The following is a 21166-nucleotide window of genomic DNA, read 5'->3' as shown; positions in this document are numbered from 1 at the left end:
CGTATTACTCCATTTTGTGTTTTTCCATATTGACAGGAAGTGTTGTAATAATACCAAAAGTCAAATTCAATGGGCAAAATGTAAAAAGGTTCATGTCAACAGGATACGTTACTGTGATGACTGTACTCACCCAGAGGACCCTGTGCTCTTGCAAACCCCCAGGAGGGGCCGCTTGTCAGCAAATGTGTCGCTCTTCAGAGGACCTGAGGAGGAAGAGGAGTCACAGAAAGAGGCAGATGAGAAAACTAATAATCCGCACACAACAAAGGGGGACATTCTTTACAACAAACCTCTGAGGCCTCTAGTGTTGACCACCCTTATTCAACAGGCTGCCTATTACCAAGACAGGAAATGTGCTGATTACATTACTACTGTTGCCCTGTAATTCAATTATGGTCATCAAACTTTTTTTGATGACCCCACTCCATTTTGCAAGACAGTGGACCATAACACTGGATCCACAAGATTTTAGGGGTTTACAGTTTTCCAACTGTAACAGCTGAAAAAAATCTTCAGAAAGTTGACACCGAGTAAGATTCTCTGTCTGTCTCCTTATTGGTGTTTGGGTTTCACTGGTGGAATTACGGAATAAAAGTTATCAGGCATATAAAAAAAATCATTGATAGGATTTATCCCATATGTTTCCTAACTTTCCTAACTTTGTCATTCTTTAAGGCAACCAAAGGATGAGGGGATTGAGAGAATGGGGGTGCTTAGATTGAGGAAGATGTTACCCTTCTGAGGACTGTAATTTGAGGCTTGACAGTAATCAGGCTGAGTTCCTGTGGTATGGCGTGAAGGCAAAAGTGCCTTCACTACCAGCCTTTAACACACTCTTTTCTTCTTTCATGTTTCTGTCATCAGACATGATGGCTTCTTGAGATATTGAGCCATAACATAAATATGACTCATAGTGAAATGGTGCATTCGCTAAAAACTTACTGGAAAAAATGGCAGTTGCATTGACTGAGAAACTTTTGATTTAATTTCTACTGTAAAAGAACATCAACTCCTCATGGAGAAAGTGTGGGAGCATCCCAAGTGTGACGATATGTTGTAAACACCATGAAGAATGTGCAAACGCATTTACTCCCAAAAACCAGTACTTCCTACACTATTCTAGGAAAGGGAAAGTTTGCCTTATTACATTTAACACCTAGTTTCGGGCATTTCCATGTCCGCCCACCCACTGCATTGCATCCCATACAATTGGCCTTTTAATGGCTCACCACAGTGCAACAGTGTTTGCGCCCTAGCAGATTGCAATCAGTGTCCTTCCCTTCAGTAGTACAATTCATATTTATTTTCTGCTGAGAGAATTGCTCTCCTCATGTGTCGAGGCTATCTGCTGCTTCTTATTACTGCGGTTTGCTTTCATCCACTTCCAGCGCTCTTTAAATGCTGCCATTGTGCGTTGTTAAAATCTGCCAAAAGAACGGAACATGGATGAAGAACAAAAAGGCGATTTTCTCACCAAAGAAATGCCACAAACCAACAAGGCTACATTGGCAGCTTTCACAGCACTGATTGGCACCTGCAGAGATTAAATTTAAACTCCATGTCTGGAAAGGATCTAATCAGTGGAAAAAACTTGTCCAAAATATGAACACTGGTAATAATACAGCTCTCAACTTTCCTGTGTATGAAAATGACAACACAACTAGAGCATTTATTTGTAGACTGTGTGAATTCAATTACTTGAGGAGCCAGTTAATATGATAAGACGATAACTGGAAACATTAGGAGAGTAAGCTTTTGTGCACGCAAATATATTTACATAATTTTCACTTTTAAAAATAATATTACTGGATGGCGCCAACTTGTATTAGGAGACAGTTAGCATGCTCCCCGAGCAGGACTCAGTCGTGTGCATTTCAAATTAAATCTACAAATCAGTTTGCTTCTCATTTTACTGGTTTTCGTGTGAGATCATGAAAAATAACTTAAATTTACATACATTCTTCTAAGAGATTAATGAAATGCTTCATGCATGGGGACACTAATGCTGGAATTGCATTAATTAATAAATCCTTAACTTCTCCTAAGTGTGCAACAACATGAATGTATAAACATCTGAAATATACTGATTGTAGCACACACTCAGCCACGTTGGAAAGTATTGGTTAGCTGTAGCTTAGCTTAGCTACCATGAATAACAATGTAATAGGCATGTACATTACCCACCATGTTAATGTACAAAGCTGAGGTTTTCTTTTGTAGCTGCCTGCAGATTTCGTTCATTTGAAGCAGCGGAATACTTAAAGAGGTATGTTTTTTAAAACGTCATTCTAAGGGTTGACATTATGTCAAGACAAAAGCAACACCTATTTCAGATATGCTTGACAGAATTGCATGGCAACTGAGTTATAGTCCAAAAGTATAATAATGCAATTTAACCCAATTTTTAAACGTTCAGCAAAAGACTATGTGTGCATAGAAATGTTACTGCTTAATCTGTTGCCATAGCATTTTGTTACAATTCTTTTCGTCATTGAACAAACCTTTTAAACAACACCACCACAGAGTCAGCCAACATAAGGAGGAAAAATAAGGGACAAAATGTCACTGCTCAAATACTGAAGGCATCATTATTCAATACTACTGTCTATAAATGTAGGTTAATCACATAACTGTCAGCCTTCCTGTATGACTGCTTTATTCTGCTGCAAAATGGTATCTACAAAGAAGATCATGCTGACTTAAGAGAGGCTGACAACTAAAATTTTCATCACATTTTAATGTTTTGGGAATCTAGAATAGAAGCACCTCATACAGACAGAGGAAGACAAAACAATCTGGGACAACACATGGTGTAGGTTACAATTAGAGTAAACAATTCAGTGAACCAGGAAATGCATAGCATCTATAACATGCAACACTATGTGAGAAAAAAAAAATATTAAGAGATTTAGATTTAGAGGAGGTAAAAAGAGGCTGCTGACAGAACAGTGAAGGCACAGTGAGAGGTTTCCAGCTGAGCTTTGGCAGCACTGATTTCAGAGGCTTTCCACCACTGACTCAAGGCAGGCCAACAATAATCGTAGACTGACATGAACATTAGGATGAGGCAGCAGGGAGCACTCTTTAATTTTAATGATATAGCACCACTTAAAATGCCCACAACCCAAAACTACATTAGGATGAGCCATACGAAATTTAATTTTAAGTGTCGACCTTGAATGCTGAAATCAAGTTAACCAAAGTGGGATTTATGTTCTTCCAGGATAAAATTATACAGAAAAGCATTCATTTTTAAAAGTTCCCTCTCCCTTGGTGGATTTAGAAGATGAAGATGAACCTAGTGTTAAAACATCAAGTTAAGGGAGCCTTTTTGGTGGCAGTTTAAGTAAAAAATAGCTGACTTTCCAAATATTGCTCTTGTTGTGTCGTCTTAGAGCTGCATAGTAACAAGGATGTGGAACAGATAGAGGGATGTGGCCCTTAAAAATATAGCTGGGGTTCTTTTTCACTAGTTTGTCACTAATGAACCACTCTTATACATGTTTTGTAAATGGGCTCTCCAATGTTAGCCTGGTAACCTCAGTAACAACAGGAAGTGATTGCTTCCAGCAGAGAAAGTCCTGCACATAACTCCTTCGAAACCACAAATTTATTGTTTGGTTTTTGAACTATATAAACAAACAAGATATAACCCAATTAATTTGGACGTTTTTTCTTTTTTGGACAAAGGCAGGATAGCTGTTAGCCAATATAACCAGCTGCTGACTGGAACGTCTTATCCACTGTACAGACATGAGAGTGGTATTGATCTTATCCAACTCTGCTTACTTTCACAAACTGTCGGAGCCTTGCCCTTAAATCTGAAAAGTATTTCAACTCCCTGGAGTGTCATCATGAACTACAACTGAATAAACATAATAAAATAATTTAAGCAATATGATCCCACTTCAACACAAATGCAATGAATACAATATATATATATATATGTATATATATATATACATACATATACATATACATATAAAAAATGAAAAATTTACTTATCCAACTGACAAACAGGCAGTTACCTAAGAATTTGGCAATATTACCAATTTAAAAATGACCCAGGGCTTATTTGAAATAAAACAAAAGTGAGCTTTATGGTTAGTAAATCTGTTTCCAAACAGGAATAAGGTACAAAATATACTCACTGATATATGGGGCTGGCAGAATGTGAGCAGCTCGCACAGGACCATGGCGCACCGAGAATAGCTCTTGGGCTTCCCCAGCCAACTGAAAGACATTTATGGTTTTAAAAATGATGTTAGTTCATATATTAGTTCTATTAGGGACAAGAGACTGTTTGCACTTGAGAATATACACCAACATTAGCCTTCATCCTAAAACACAGATATTATACAATCCAGATGTGTGTGTATATGTTATGGTATAAGCTGTCTCAATTTAAAGGAGCCCTGTGGATTTTTTTCAAACTAACAATAGTTATTGTTCATAGTTGTTGTTAGCAAATGCATTGTGCACACACTAGAGGTCAAACTAATTTAAGATGCATAACATTCATCATAAATCAGTTTTTGAATATGTCATATCCTGCACTATTTTCATTTCCTTTCAAATCATCTGCAGCCCATAAAAACTTTAAATCACAGGTGACCGGATCAGGATTATTTTCTTCAATAGGAGGGAAATAATATTTGAACATTCGATCAAGCATTTGTAGTTTTTTTTTAGAATAATTTGAAGCCCATTTACACAAACTGAATGTGGCTAACACTGTTGTCTCACGGCAAGGAAGTTGCTGGTTCATGTCCCGGTCCAATCTTTTCTGTGTGCATGTTCTCCCTGTGTGGGTTTTCTCCAGTTTCCTCCCACATGTCCAAAAACATGCAGAGGTCAATTGGACACTCTAAAGTTCCCATAGGTGTGAGAGAATGGTTTTTTGTCTCTAGATGTTGGCCCTGTCTGGGGTGTCCCTCGCCTTTCATCCTATGTCAGTGTGTGTTTGTGTAATATTTTGATAAACACATCACCTTTATCTGATTCATAAACAATTATCTTCAATGTGCATCGTAGACTCGACTGCATCATGTGGAGTATAACTTGTGAAAAGACCATGAAGGAACATACATATGAGGGTGCTTTTTCTAAAAACAAAAAATAACAACAGACCAAAAGGACAAATGGCCATTTGTTCACACTGTAAGAAAAATAATCTACTCCAACTGTGTGTGGAATCGAGTCGTCATAGATGGAGACAGGGGTGGGCAAAGGAGGAGGATGGGGAACAAGGGCGGTCTCGTGGTTAGAGACCCAGCCAAACCACAAACTAAAATCTACTGTGGACAGAATAAAAGGCCCAGCGGCATCACACTGAAATGAGCTTCCTCCACTTAATGTGGCAGAGCCAACAAGGAAGGGCTGGGGATATGAGTTAATGCCAAGTGGGCAGGAGTCCCTTGATGTCTCTGTCCCAGACTGACTGTATGCATGAGAAACACACTGTGTTACCAGTGTGTCCAACTACCTCTGATTTTGATTGCACAGTCATTCAAAGATAAAGAGGGAGAAAGAGAGAGGCATTAACTGAATGTTCAACAGGTTTTTGATTTAACTTTGTAAAGCGGGTGTGTTTCTATCATAAGGTTCCATTAGACAACCTCTTTCTGACACAATAAGGGGAAGTCTGCAGGAAGTTAATGCAAGTCTACGTCATGTCAGTAAAATTGGCAGGTGAGAAAAAGAGTGTGTATGCATGTGTATGTACAGTTAGGTTAGGCTGTTTGTTAGTGAATATATCCCCCTATAATGGCAGCAACGAAAAAGAAATTACTCAACTGACAGCAGCGGCAAATGAATGTGCGTCAATGTAACATCCTCTGGAGTCACAACTGAGTGCCTGTGTGCATGCCTGCACTTCGAATTTTGTTATCTGCATCGATGCTAATACACCTAAAAAAACCTATATGGCGTGACCATTCAGATACAGCTAGCATGCCAATGTAAACAGAACACTCTCTACTCTTTACTTAGTTGCAGAAAGTACTACTGACGTAAAAAAAACAACAGTGTTGAAAAGTCAACGCAAGGATTTAAACTAAAAGCAAGTGCTTAAGGAGCTTCATCAAACCCACAGTCAAGTTGTGGCGGACAAGAACCAATCAGGTCACACCTGGTGTGGTAGGTATTAGGTATATCTGGAGGAGAATTTCTGCATTTATAAATGAAAATGTGTGTGTAAAACCAAAGGGTCTCAGTTTAGTTTGTTTTATGAGAGTTCAATATGACAGCTATGAATGTCTCTGTTATTTAACTAATAAAATACTTCCGATCATCCAATAGCTTTGATAATAAAAACAAGTGCATTCCAGAAATGCAAAAGTTGTCCTTTTGTTGCCTTTCTGGTCTGTATTGCCGCAGACATATAACCACCATGTATCAGTTGAGGCTGCATGTGTTCATAAGAGATGCCAGTGTATTAGGTCAATGGCCCGTGTGGCTCTCGGCATGTGTAATGGCACATTGTTCTAAGCGCAGAATGCCCCACTTTTGTGACTCTTTTTATGCGTTAAATTACACTGAAGCCAGCATTATCACTTTACTAGTGATTTAATCTGTTTGTTTTAAGTCTTTAAACCCATCTGAGGGGATGATCGCTCTTTTGTGCAATTAGTAGCCTTTTCAAAGTGGCGGATTTGGAGCTGCATTTTTATTCAAAGTGCTTAAGGCCCAGCAGTGGTAGATTAACACTGGAGACATGAGCAGGTTTTACAAGCATGGATAGCAGGACTAAAAAGAGGCTGGCAGCAGAGTGGGATTCTTACACAGGCAAATGGACGTGCAAGGGAATAATGGAATTTGCTGGATTAAAGTAAAACGAGGGGAGGATGTGCAGGTTAATGCGTGGGGTTATTGTACATTACCCCACTGCTCATCCTCATCTAACATGGCTCTGTGTGACATCTCCGTAACATTGCCACCATCACATTAGTGGCCTCGCATATGCAATATGCCAAATTGCTTTCACAAAGTTGTTTTTTTTTCCTGCATAGTTATTCATTATATTCATTTCATTTGTGGCTTTGAGGCTTTTGTGAAATCACAATGTCTGCTCTTCTGTTTTAATCTCTCAAATGTAATGCCATAAGCTGTGAACTGATATCTGGGCCATATTCACAAGTCAGTACGCCCACTAACACAGTGCTAGACATATTGGGAGGTTTGGAAGGAGCAGGTGCTTTAGGGATCATAGACCAACAGGTGCCAACACACAATATTAAAATTCAGTGCACAAGCTTGGACTGACGCAGAAATTGCGTACTCACTGTGAGGTAAGGCATTCAGAAATGAACTCAACTATTTAATGGGATAGTCCAGGTTGTTTTTGCAGCATGGCTGTATGATGTACTGCCACCTCATAAAATCTATGCCAAGAATATTGCTCACAGAGAGCCTTTTCCATCTGAAAAAACTGAAAAAGTGTCACATATAAGCCTCTCTCCATACTGCACCAAAGTCAGGCTCATAGTTATGTTATCATAGATAAAACACATCTTCATCACCGTCATCATTTCCAGCAATTGTTTATAAATGAATTAAATCTCACGATCTCTGTGGGATTATCAGATGTTTACACTGTTGTACACAAACACCAATGCTATCACTTACACAAACTGCATTAAGAGACCAGATTAAGCAGTATGGGAGAGATGTGGGTGTCCACAGTACAAGGCACCACTAGAAATAATTTACCTTCCATCACTAGACTTAAGAAAACTAAGTACATTTGATTTGAAAGCATTAACTTATATCATTGTGGTATCCTCATCACATTCTAAAAAAGAACTATTTATCTTCAGCAACTTAAATAAGACCATAACAAACTGCAACTCTCAATATACCTGGGCTGATGCATTTGTTTTGATGCATTTTATTGCAGTTTATTGGTATATGATGATCGGTTGACTGAAAATTGTGCATTTAATACACTTTAATATAGAATGATTCTATCTATTCCGGTGGTAGAATTTATCATACAAGTATGGCCCCTGCAATGTCCATATGTGCAATAGTCACATCATGGGTAATGTTAAGGTCAATTGCAACAAATACCTGCCTTGTTTAAACAAAACATGCAAACTAACTTGCATGTCTGTTCTATAAAATAAGTGATGAACCATAATGTATGTATTGAACTCCAGATTAAGATCTTCTCTTTGTTACATGAGTTTGTGACAAGCAAACTACAGATGAAGAACATATGTGACTGTCATTCAATTGCACCTGCAACTGACATAGAAGATTTGCTGAAAATATTACAGCACTGTTGCTTTTCATCAAAAAGACCTGGGTTCACAACACGTTTTGGAGAACGGCCGCACTGCATGTGTTTGGGCTTTCTCCAGTTTCCTTCCACAGTCCAAAATCATGCAAGGGTTAACTAGACACTCTACATTGACTGTGAGAGGGTTTATCTCTATGTGATGGACTGGCAATCTATGTCAACTGGGATTGGCACTAGCAGCCACTAGCAGTGGAGGACACATTTTGTACATATTTTAGGGCTCTGCTAATGTTAAAGAAGCTTATTTTCATCATTATTGTTCTTTTCTGTCCAGACAATACACCCCCCCACTAATTCTACTCCAATAATTCTGTATCACTCAAGAAACAGTATATCACAACTACTATATCATACAAAGTCTTTACAATATTGTACAGACCTAGAAGCATCTGAAATTGAATCACCTTTTGTGTCAGCTCGTCAGAATTAAGTATATATTTGGTACTACGTCGCCAGACAATAGCTACTACACATTTCCCAACTGGAGTAGATTAAAACCAACACAGAACTTTCTTGGACTGTATAAATCCTCTACAGACAACTATTTTCAGCAGAAAGCATTTTGCTGAAATAAAAACCACAAATACACATTAGCAGAAAAAGGAAGCTTTGTCACTGTTATAAATGACATCCACAGACATTCATTTTTAATAACTTCAGTGTCTGTATTAAGGAGAATGTTTCATTTTTATTTCATACCACATACAGAGACCTCTCAGGCCTAAACCTGGATTACGGACTTAAAAATATTTTTGTCTCCAGCACATGCATTAACACTGACACTCGCCGCAGACATCTGTCTACCCAGCCGGTCATTTCATCTCAACACGTATGCAGACAGACAATTAGTCCCTGACAGTCTGCCTCTTATCAGGCGGTGGCGCATGACACCTCTCCAGCATGAGGCGACAGTGATCTTCATCGCCTAAACACCTCTGTCAGCATCCATATGACCAGTCAGACGTCCCCACCTCACCAGTGTGTTAAAGCGTGTGTACACGAGTGTGTTCAGACTCTGCTGGGCCATTACAGAGGGTGTCGGCTTAGCAACTGTCACAAACACTTCACAGCCACTCAAGAGCCAGAAAGCGAAGCACATCCAGTGCTTACTTAAAACCGTGTGAAAAAAAACACAGCCCAGAATCCTACTGTAAACTTTAAAAACTGAAAGAAAACAATGGGGAAGGACAGCATGTGATAAGAGACCAGGGTGACTGGAGCGAGTGTGAATCACTCCTGCTGAAATGCACAGCAACCTCACAGTATATTTTACTGGGTGTGTGTAGTGTGGTCAAAACAGCTGTAATCCTCTGCTCGACCATAATAACTGCAAGAGAAAATCTTCAAACTTCAAGTTGCCAAATCACAGTAGCCAATGTGTGTTCACGGCTAACGTCAAAGAGTGTGTTGCTTTACCCACAGCCCTGGGATGTTTACAAAGAGACTGATTAAGGACTTCGGCATGTTTAGATCTCACAGGATGTATGTGAAGTTTGCATGTTTCAGTGACAGCCCCTTCATGAAAGGTGATACTCGGTGAGCGAAGGCTTCACAGCGTTGTGGGTAATTTGTTAAGTCATGGAGTAGACGAAATCGTCTAATGATTTTCCAAAACTGACTGACTTAAAAGACATGGACTTGCAAAATGAGAAATTCTGTATCACCCAAACTAAAATGTGGCAGTTCTCAGGTTTAACAAGCCAGTTATGAGAACCTTTGTATAGAAAAGTGCATTTCAAAATACAACTTGAAAAACTGATGAAAAAGAACACTTGTGTAGCAACTATAGTCTGTAAATGACTTTTTGACATTTGTTTTGATTGGTTTATTTAACATATAATTTAGCCTCTGTGGTACACATCTGATCTGTAAATAACAGAGGTCACGTTAACCCAAATCGCCTTCATCATTGCTGTATAACCAGATAATCAAAAGGTCTCCATCTTGTGGCCACATTTAACATTACATGTGAACTGGAACTGGAATAGCATACATTATTCTATGTACAGAATAGAAATATGAATGGACATCATTCTGTTTACAGTGTTCATAAGTAGATGATGTTAAAAGACTATCCACACTATCCAGTTCAGCAGTCCTGCAACTAAAACTTAACATAAATTGTAATGCAAATTCTTCTTGGCATCGCTGTGTGGTACTTTCCACTGGTGTAATTTGTGGTGTTACACAGGACTTTAATTTGCTCTACAACAAGTCTCCTTTTTGTAATGACCTACAGATCATTAGAAGTTACTTCATACTGTCATTACCTCTGTGAAGAAGTTGTGTTTTTGGCCACGTTGGTCTGGGGTGGTCTGTCTGACTTTGAGCAGTGTAACTCACAAAGTAAAGAACATATTTGGATAATATTTCCTCTGGGGTGTAGAGTATGACCCAAGGAAGAAACCGTTACATTTGAAATTTGAAAAATTCCAATTCCAGTGTGTTGACTCTCTAAAAAATCTAAATGTCAATGTGTGTGCGTGTACTGGACTTAAAGACACAGGGCAGCACATGCTAATTACACTCAGTGTCAGTTTGTTAAGTAAACTTTGCTGAAACTGACACAGTCTAAAACTGTCCTGCAATAAAAGCCAAGATGTTCAGTTTGTGTTGAAACTGCAGATTCAGCTTCACTCACTGATACTAACAGATTTGAATAAAACAAGAGAAACATTTGTACATACCATGAACGACAATTGATATAAATGCCCTCATAGACGATTAATTTGAAAGGACACCTCTAAACTCATTGAAATAAAGACTGGACATTAAAACTGTAATGAAGAAAGCATTTTTGCTTGGTGTGCATCATAAATAGTAAATTGACTATATGTATCAGTTTGTGTATGTAATGCTGACTTTTATTGTAACATATCAGCATTGCATTATAATCCATATAGACCGCAAACAAACAGCAATGTGGTTCACCTGTCAACAACCATGAAGCTAAACAGGTTCAGGACAGCTGCAAAATAGATCATGTGGTTGAAAAATACACTTCAATGAGCAGTTTGAACTGCTCTATCTACCTGAAAAAATAAATGTATAGAACAGCTTCACTTCTACATAACCTGCCAGTCGCTGCCCAATGACAATGTCAGCAAGGAAACAACTCATTAATCTCTAAGTTTTTAAATCCACCTTCTTATTGTCACTGCCACCTTGATTCAGACACAAGTGTAGAAAGAGGTGGAGACCTGTGTACAGCATGAAAGAGAGGTAGGGCATAAGTGCTACTGTTAAGAGTCACATACCATCCATAATATGGTCAACACTGCCATCTAGTGGACAAGATAATGTGATGAATTAAAACAGCAACAAGCGCTGAAGGAATTGTACCTTCAGACGGGATGCCCCTCACTGAACATACATGATTCAAAAAATGTCACCATTTGTTTAATGAACTCCATGTGAACATCCACACACGTTTCTTACCATACCATAGATCAGCCTTTTTCAAACTGGGGGGGCGGGTCCCCCTGGGGGGGCGTGGAGACTCTTTTTTTTAAGTCCTAACTAAAGTTTAGCAGGCGGAACTTTTGGTCTCGCTGTAAACTGGACTCATTTAAGTGACGAACCACAACAAAACCTCCACTGGTGACAAGGTTTGGATAATAGAGAAGTTTCTGAGCAGCGCCTAACAACAAGCCAACGTCAGCCGAACGGAACAATAATTCACGACGACCAAAACCCAAGACCAGAAAATGCCACCAAAGACCTCTCTGTGTGTTGCGTCTCAAAACATTGGCAGGGGACAGGATTTGTATTGTTAAAACAAAAAAAATGAATTGCGCAGCAAATGATTGATATTTGTAAAATATTCTTTGTTATCCAAATGTATTTATTGTTTAAAAAATTACGCTATTATAGTTATAATTGCACATTTAATATTTTTATTTGAAAATTGCTTTCTCACAAAGCAATATTGAGGTTATTTGTATCGCTAAAGCAAAAATGTTGCGGGGCCCCGGAAAATTTCTTCCTCGAAAGAGGGGCCCAACAGAAAAAGTTTGGGAACCACTGCCATAGATTATTATTCATGTATTAGGTCTGTATTAACCAAAGCAGAAGAGCTTCAAATGTACTAGCACTGCAACTTAAATTCTACTGTATTACTACTAATACTACTGTATTTATTTCCAGTCCTCATACATCAAATAAATATAGCAGTTGACTGAGGAAGTATGATATAACCTATAAATTGGGTTGCCTTTGCCAATCCATTGCCAACCAGGAAAAGCCCTCCCAGAAAACTTATTACAATAAGATGATATATTATCTGATCTATATCACAAGTCATGATGTAGATAAAATAGCAATACATTTGCCCAGCCCTAGTATAACTAACTGAAGGTCATGTTACAAATCCCGGTTTAACTGGGGCCTTTCTGTGAGGAGTTTGCATTTTCTCCTCGTGTGCACATGAAATATTCAATGAGTGAATGATTCTGCCCCTTTCTCCAAGATAACTTTCCACTTTCAATATCTGGCAGTGTGACATGTGACACACTGATTAATCTGGTCTGTGATTGGACGGTTGTTCCGCTAAAATTCCTTAAAGTATATGGGTGCAAAAGTCTATTTCTCAGCTTTCCGGTATCCATCCATCTTTTGCCGCTTTATCCTCCACATGAGGGCTGTGGGAAGGTGCTGTGCCAATCTCTGCTGACATAAGGTGAAAGGCGGGGTACAGCCTGGAAAGATCGCCAGTCGGAAGTTTTTGAATTTTCTACATATCACAGACGGTCTGGGAGTTATGGTAATGAAAGTACACATGCCAAATCATGTCGGCTTAATTGGATACACTAAAAATTGACCTTAGGTGTAAATGTGAGCGTGAATGATTTCCAGATTCAGATTCAGAAAACTTTATTGGTCCCAGAAGGGAAATTTATCTGCAACCTGTCCAGGGTGTACCCAACCTTTGGCCCTTTCACCCCATGACTCTCATGTGGAGGATAAAGCGGAAGACAATCCATCTACTATCCAGCAAATATTGACCAAATTACTGATGGAGGCAGTAATGGATCAACCTTTTCACTGATGTAAAACCTACAACGCGTCAGTATATCACACAACCTCTAAAAGAAACCATTACCTTATTTTTGACTTTTTGAAATGCATAGATATGTCACTGAATTATGAAACACAACTTAACTTAGTTCTTTTCTAGGGCAGTAGCAGTAAAATGATTAGTCTATGTCAAAAAATACAGTGGAGCTGCACAATACACTGTGTTTCTTCAGTTGTTAGCTGTTTATCTTCAGCCACAGTAGTATTTTAGGACATCAGACATGTCCTGACACGTTCCAGGGTCGGACAGTGTTTGGCTTTTGAACCCAGCAAGAAAGCAATGACTCCATTACACAATATCACATAATCAATTTTCAGCAGTAGCGAGTCTGTTAACTCCAGTCAGCTTTCTATAGAGGAGAACAAAGGATAAAGCTCTGTTCATTTTTGGAAAAGTCAATCATCCTTTTAGGAGCTGTTCGGGACAGCTATACCAGTTAGTTAATATATAGCACAGTAATTATGAGAGATTTGGGTCTAAACCTTTTCCTTTACTTACAGATACGCTCCAGATCTGCATCCCATCAGTATAGCCAATCATGAGGCAGAGAGGAGGTTCTGAAGTACCACTGTGCATCTCCATAAACTCTGGGTTGCGGGCAGTGTCTAGGAAAAAAGACAGTGGCAAGTTAATTTATTAAGAGGATGTATTTAAAAATGCAACAGTAATGACAAATGGCCCACACATATTATACAAATACAAATTACAATTACAATTACAAATTATACCTTAATTTAAGGTTACCATGATTTCATTGAAATACATGATTAGTACCACTTCAACATAGAAAATATAATTTCCTGAAAGTTAAGTATATATTTAATCAGTGACTTAACACCAGAAACTAGCAGCCTGAACAATCCAGTGGAGATAGGACACTTTCTGTTGCAGTACAACTCTGAGTACAACTCGCTCTTTTGTGTAACTTGGTGTCAGTTCATCTAGCTTGAACAGAGTTATAAATAAATATAATGTTAACTCTATCCACAGGTTGTTTACAAGTTGGGTAGTCGAGTTGTCAGTGATGTGAAAGACTTACCGTTGATGTCAGCTTTCTCAAATCGAACCCAAATAATTTTCTCTTTCTCATCAGTGAGTGGAGACCCGGTATATGCCTGTTGTTGAAAAAACAAAAAGACAATGCATAAAACACAAACAACTTCCACATGAATTCAAAGTAATTCTACTTATTATACCAGTAAAAGCAGTAGAATTGGTACTGTATAACTGTTCATACAAAGACCTCAGATATCATATCCTTGCCATTTGCTAATTGCATTGCTTAAAATGAAAATAAAACTGTTCAGTATTGGCTCAGACCAGCTTCACCCCTAGAATACTGTTCAAGACCACCTATACCATAAACAGATTAACACAATACTTATAGTGACAGAAGATATATGTTTTTGTGCCATCAGATGTCACTCACAAAATTGTGCTTTTCTGTCTCTACAGACATCTACAGACAGGAGAGAATTCAATAATAATAAAATAATAAAATACCTGGGGAACGACATCCTGCAGGAAGGTCACCACACTTTCCATATAGGTCTGCTCCCTATGACACCAAAAAAGCTCAAGTCATCCCTCAACACACTGCATTTATCAACATTACTCGAACAGTAAATGTCTCAAACCTGTGCATAGCAACATCCAAAATATTATGAGTTATGCAATATACTGCAGTGTAAATGATCAACATAATGGGTGCATGCACACGCTTAAGCGACATAAATGAGGAAAAATATAAAACATAGTGTCAATGAATTAATAATTGCTCCTCTTACGTTGCAGCTTGTGCTCGCACCAAAACTCCTCCAGCACAGCGACTTGGTCTGCGTGGAGAGTCTGATGCCATTTTGTCTCTCGATTATTTTATCCTGAAAATGAACAAAAAGACATTTTAAAGACAGTGGCAGCATGCAAACAAAACACATACGTTGCAATCAGGCTGAGGTGCCTTGATAAACAAGCTAAATAAAATAAATCTCTTATGTAGTGTGTCATACCACTGTTTCTCTGTATGACAAACAATTCAGCAACAAAGTGTTTTTATCAGCAACAATAAACACAGGCAAGAAGATCTGAAAATTGTAACCTTCTGAGGGTAGAACTTTGGGCCGAGCAATATGGCAAAATTTTTTGTCAAGATGTGCCTTTTTGCCTCATTTAATATCGATATAAATCAAATCAATATTTCTGTTGAGGCTTAGCCATATGGCTGATAAATGATACTCAAAGGAGAGCAAAAAGGAGACTCATATTTCAACTGGAAGGTTGTGGGTTCCCAGCTCTGCTTGTCTACATGCCATTGTGCCCTTGGGCAAGACACTTAACCCTATCTTGCTCCTGATGGCTGTATCAGCAGTTTGTGAATGGGTATGAAAGATGTGTGAGAGAAAAATGTGCTGCACATAGATGGGTGAATGGAAAAACTGTTATGTAAAGCAGCTTTGAGTGGTCATCAAGACTAGAAAAGCACTATATAAATACAGACCATTTAAATACACTCTAAAATAAGATATCTACAGTTTATTATCTGTATTACCCAAATTGGATTTGCCATTTGACTGTTTACAGTGTCATAGATGGAAAATAACAGAACTGAGTCACATATGTGCAACAAAAATAAATACAATTAGTCAGATTTGGGCACCCTGTGCATGCAGTCTGAGAAGAGCTACACGAAAAAAGATAACCACACCCAACCTCTTATCAGTAAAAGAAGACAGCACCCAACTGATGTACCAGTGAGTGTCATGTCTCCCAGTGACATCTATATGTCCATAACACACACAAATGAAACAACAGTGAGGACCAACTTTCACAGATCCTGAGCATCCTGGTGAAATGAATGAAGTTGCTCCATCCCTGACCTTTGAGCACATAAATATGCTGTGGCTGCTGCCACTGAGAACTCATCTTATGACAACTCTATAATGGATTAATTCAATGTAAAGAATAGCAACCAAACGAAAACATACATTCAAGGATATGCAGAGAAATACCATAACTATCATCACTGGTGTGTGATAGATGAGATGCAGTGAAACCATTGCTGCATCATAGAAGATTTGCATAAGTGATTTGCTAAAATTAACCTCTGCTGCAGCTGACTAAGTGAAGAAGGGTGTCATGCACTCTGCCATGTGCTAAAGCAACAACTGACCAAACAATAACACGGGAGAGTGTTAACTGCATGCAGTTAACAGCGTCTTCAAGAGCAGGTGAATGTGTTCTCTCTCAGAACACATTAACACACTTACTTTCTTAACCTCGCTTATGACATTCTGAACCGCTAACAATCCATGGACTCACGTTTGTAACAACTGACAATTCAACACAAAACAGCTTTTGGCTAATGCTAAAGTTATATATGAAGACGAGGACCCAGTAGCTAACTGAGCTAGCTAGCGTTAGCTGATGTAAATCCCCTGCAGCGAAAAAACGACTCATTTGAAAGCTTTAAAAAGGAGACACGTTTGTCGCGTTTCAGTAAGATGTTGGTGTCATGCGACTGCGTTTACAAACCGAGGTGCTGGACGCTGACAGGCTCCTTAGTTGTCAACTTGACAGTTGGCTTCAGGAGCTCTCTGCAAAAACAAACAGAACAGACTAGATTTGCGGAACTGTGTTGTGTAATTATGAGCCAATCAGAACGTGGACACGTTTCCGTCAAACCAATCACCTAACAGCTAGGGCGGGACCACTTCCTGTGTCACCAATAGAAACGAGGTTCTTTTACAAAATAAAATACTCTAACAAAATGATATAAAATGTATATAAACATACATATGTATATATGTATATATCTATATAGATGTATATACATACACATATATATACAGTGTATATATGTATATTATACACATATACATATATGTGTGTGTGTGCGCATGTGTGTGAAATCAAAAGTATTATGAATGACATTATTAATTAATTGATTAATTATAATTACCAACCAAGCAATCCACGCATACATTTAGATAGCCACATGTGTGAAGAGATACAACTTTAAAGGAAAAACATATTTTAGTAGATATAATGGGGAGTAAACAAGGCTATAGGATTAAAACAAAAAACAAGTGATAGAGCACAAAACCTCACCATGTGGAAGTCCAGTGTTGCTTTGTAGTCTAGTCTTAGCAGAAGTCTTCTAAGTTTTTAAAACAACAATAAGCCTATTTTACAGCTGAAATCTTGTGGTAGCAGGAAAAGCACAGGTGCTACAGATAACACTGTTCCTTTGATGTTAGCCAGTGAGCCAGCTTACATCCTGAAACTGAGGAAATCAAATGGAACCTTGCCACCATTTGTTTGATTATTTACACCTGTCAAAAATGTCTGCCATGAAAAGGTATGAATTTAGCCATGAATTTAGCAGAACATACAAAAAACCTTTCTGTGGACTTTGAATTCCCACACAGGTGTTTCCACTTTCTATGGCTGATTAGATACTTCGAGTTGAAAGTGGGTGGAGCTATGATGGAGATGCAAATGAAGATGTTTTGCAAAGCAGCCATTTTGACATTACTAATCACAGTAATTGAGGCTTTGTGACCAAACTGAATCAATTAATGCCATAACATGATAATGTTGTTGAATTACAACACCATGTGAAAGTATGGGTCGAGTGGCTCAGTGGTTAAGACTTGTACCCTTTGTGCCAAAGACTTCATGGTTGCAAGTTCAACTCCACCCCTGGCAGGAGGTACTTAATTCCCTTGTAAGTTTCTTTGGATAAAAGTGTCATGTAATATTATTACTGACCATCATTGAGGATTAGCTAACTAGAATTAACTAGAATTTGCAGGTCAGAATACAATGGAATTCCATCCATCCATCAAAATACAAAACAAAGAGGCAGAAACTTACACAAGGAACCAGGAACAAGCATTAAAAAAAACTTGTTATGTACATTATTTTGGGATTATATGCAGCATTTTCACCACTGCTGATACTGACTTCTCTCTCAAATCTCTTAATTTAACATTATGCTGAAAGGTTATTATCAAATTATTTATTACTAATGCCTAAATGTCCTGCATACTATACCTTTTATTTTAAAAATTGAGGGTTTCACAAATCTGATCTACAAGGCAGTGTAGGTAAAAAAAAATGATAAGCAGACTAGTTGTTGAAAAGAGGTGAGAAAAACACTGTGATTTACAAACCCTTTCTCAAATTGAATTTTGGTTCCATGTCCCAAAGTAGCTGAGTATTACTCAGTACAGAGCTGGATTTTGGGAAATTTGGCACCAGGCAGGTCTGAAGGTTGAACTAGAGAACAAATATATGTTATGACAGGATATTGAACTTGCCATGATGATAAAGTTGATGACATTGTGATGAATGTTGTACTATTTCCATCTAACAAAAGGCATTGATTGACCATGGTCAGAATTATGCTTGCTGATGCTATACCCCCCAAAGTGTATAGTCTAGTCTACATAAAAAAGCATCTTCCATATTTAAGATTGTAATTACCAAACAGATCATCACTTCTGCAGTGTGAGGGCTGTGAATTTGGCAAACTTTAGTTTTTAAACTTTTGCAAACCTTTTTTAACATGACCTCTCCTCATGGCCCAGTTCACAACATAAATCAAGTCAAGAGCACATTTCAATAATAATATTAATAAAATACACAAAACAATTTATTTCTTTAGTTATTTATTTACTGATATAATTTTGACTAGGTAAACCAGGCAGACTGGGAAAAGGTTGGAATATTACTAATTATAATAATTATATTGTTAGCTGTCTGTGTCCAGGCCCAGACTGACTTAAACAACTAAATTAGCCTTCAACATCCTTATAGAGGCCCATGTATCACAACCAGGGAAACATTTAAGCAAAAACACAATGGTTTGGTTGATGTGAGAACTGTCTTATCTCGTTAATTTTTCAGATTTTCTATACATATCTTTCATGGATATATTCAGCAAAGTCTCCTGGTGTGGAGAGTCAAACACATCTCATATGAAGTGTGTAAAGATACATGTAATTTCTCTTAAAGTGATTAATAAAGTGATTATTCTATTCTATTCTATTTTAAACTATTCCAGTGGAGACAGGTAATTGATCAAATGTATTTATCCATCCACAAGAGCATATGCAACAATGGTCAGTATTTATTGTATTATTTAATATTTACCCAGCACTGAGAAGCAGCACATTTAAAAAAGAATCCTTAAATGATACCTCACATGGTCAGACCCTGCCCCCAATATGTTTGACATCAGTGACCATTATAAATACTCAACAAAAATGTTCACAAATAAACACACCCACATACACAAAGACACATAGAAAGAAGAAACCGTTCAACATGAGCTGTTGTGGTGTAATTACTTTCCATGTGATGTGAAAAATTATTCAAAGTCAATGAGATGGAAAGTGTTCTGCAGTCTATCACAGGAACCGGCATTGTTTACTTCCCTCCAGCACATCATTTGCTCTGTCTCACAGTCACAATTATTCTCTCTGTCTTACTGTCATACACATTCCACTACAGTGTATCACACGCCTCATTTAACTAGACGCCTGTATGCGCATGCGTGCGTGCCCCCTGTCATATTATGTGTTTGGTGCTGCATTGTGTTGTGTCTACCACACAAACACACATGCATGTACACACACACAAAATGTGTATATATATACACATTTTGTATGTATATGTATATATATATACATATATATACATATACATATACATATACATACATATAGAATTCCCAGGGATTAATTACATACCATTAATACAACTACAGTATGTAAAGTAATTTATTTTCTTTTTTGCTTTGTTCCTCTAACAAGCACCTACATGTTATTTGGCTGTGAAGAGGGTTTTCTCTTTTTTGATTTATATCAGCTGCAAAATTGATAACTGCTTGTAGATGCCACAAAGCATTATTAAAAATAATTTAAAAAGAAACATGTTACTGATAGTTCAATTCATCAGTTGGAGCTGATGAGTGTAAATGCAGCACTATACTTCCTATTACATTCACACATGCTGCAGACATAGATGTCAAGAGCAATTTGAGATTCAGTGTTGAAGACGACACTTCGACACATGGAACAGGTGAACAAACTTCTGACCTTCTGATCAGAAGTCCACCTGAGCCATTGCCACCCTAAAGAAATATCAGTTCCTTTGATTTTTATGTGATTACTCCAGATTTTCACCAGGAACTTCAACTATCACAAACCTTCTTCAAGGACCTATGCAGTTCCTGCAGACTTTTGCTGTCTACATTGAAGATGAGGCACATTACATACACTATAATGTGTGAGACACCGTTATTGACTATGGCAAACGCTCCCCTGGGATATACAGTATTATCCGATGGATATGAATCCCTGTTCATTTTATTATCCAGTGACAATGTGGTCAGTGAATGATGAAAGCCACATAATCGGGTGTCCTCATTACATCAGGTTGCACTTGCGTCAGATCCAGAATTGGAAATAGTGCAAGTGAGAAGTTAACATAATACTGGAAAAAGAAAAAAAGAAAACAGATAGAAGCAAGGACAATATATGTAGAGAAAAACAAAGTTACAGTAAGAAAGTGAACCACAATGCTTGTGTTTCAACTCAACATCTCCACTCAGTTATAGCCCTGCAGTTTTGGCCCATGTCCATCTGATGGCAGTGTGACTCCAGCTCTGAAACCTCCCCTAAATCCTCTCTCTTTGTTCTCTTGCCAATTCTTCCTCCTCTTCTTCTGCCTTTTTCCCCCACTTAGAACATCTATGAGAGGAGAGAAAAAGAAAAAAAATG

At 38.0% G+C, this 21166-nt stretch overlaps 1 protein-coding gene across 3 annotated transcripts in view; it reads right to left on the bottom strand.

Annotated features, from left to right (window-relative positions):
* The window catches only part of bcas3 (BCAS3 microtubule associated cell migration factor), a 310652-nt gene extending 293658 nt beyond the window's left edge, over nt 1–16994 (bottom strand). For all 3 annotated transcript variants that reach the window (XM_044031520.1, XM_044031522.1, XM_044031523.1), the window contains exons 1-7: nt 16911–16994; nt 15167–15259; nt 14883–14937; nt 14419–14494; nt 13878–13984; nt 4152–4233; nt 131–203 (exon numbers count right to left, since the gene is read on the bottom strand). In XM_044031520.1, the coding sequence (XP_043887455.1) occupies nt 131–203; nt 4152–4233; nt 13878–13984; nt 14419–14494; nt 14883–14937; nt 15167–15237 (464 nt within the window). In that variant the 5' untranslated portion in view covers nt 15238–15259; nt 16911–16994. The remainder of the gene's footprint in view (nt 1–130; nt 204–4151; nt 4234–13877; nt 13985–14418; nt 14495–14882; nt 14938–15166; nt 15260–16910) is intronic.
* Nucleotides 16995–21166: the final 4172 nt, after the last annotated feature.

The sequence above is a fragment of the Solea senegalensis genome, linkage group LG8, assembly GCF_019176455.1.
Source record: "Solea senegalensis isolate Sse05_10M linkage group LG8, IFAPA_SoseM_1, whole genome shotgun sequence".
Lineage (NCBI taxonomy): Eukaryota > Metazoa > Chordata > Actinopteri > Pleuronectiformes > Soleidae > Solea > Solea senegalensis.
Note: the sequence above shows the minus strand (reverse complement) of the source record. Positions and strands in the feature narration are given on the sequence as shown.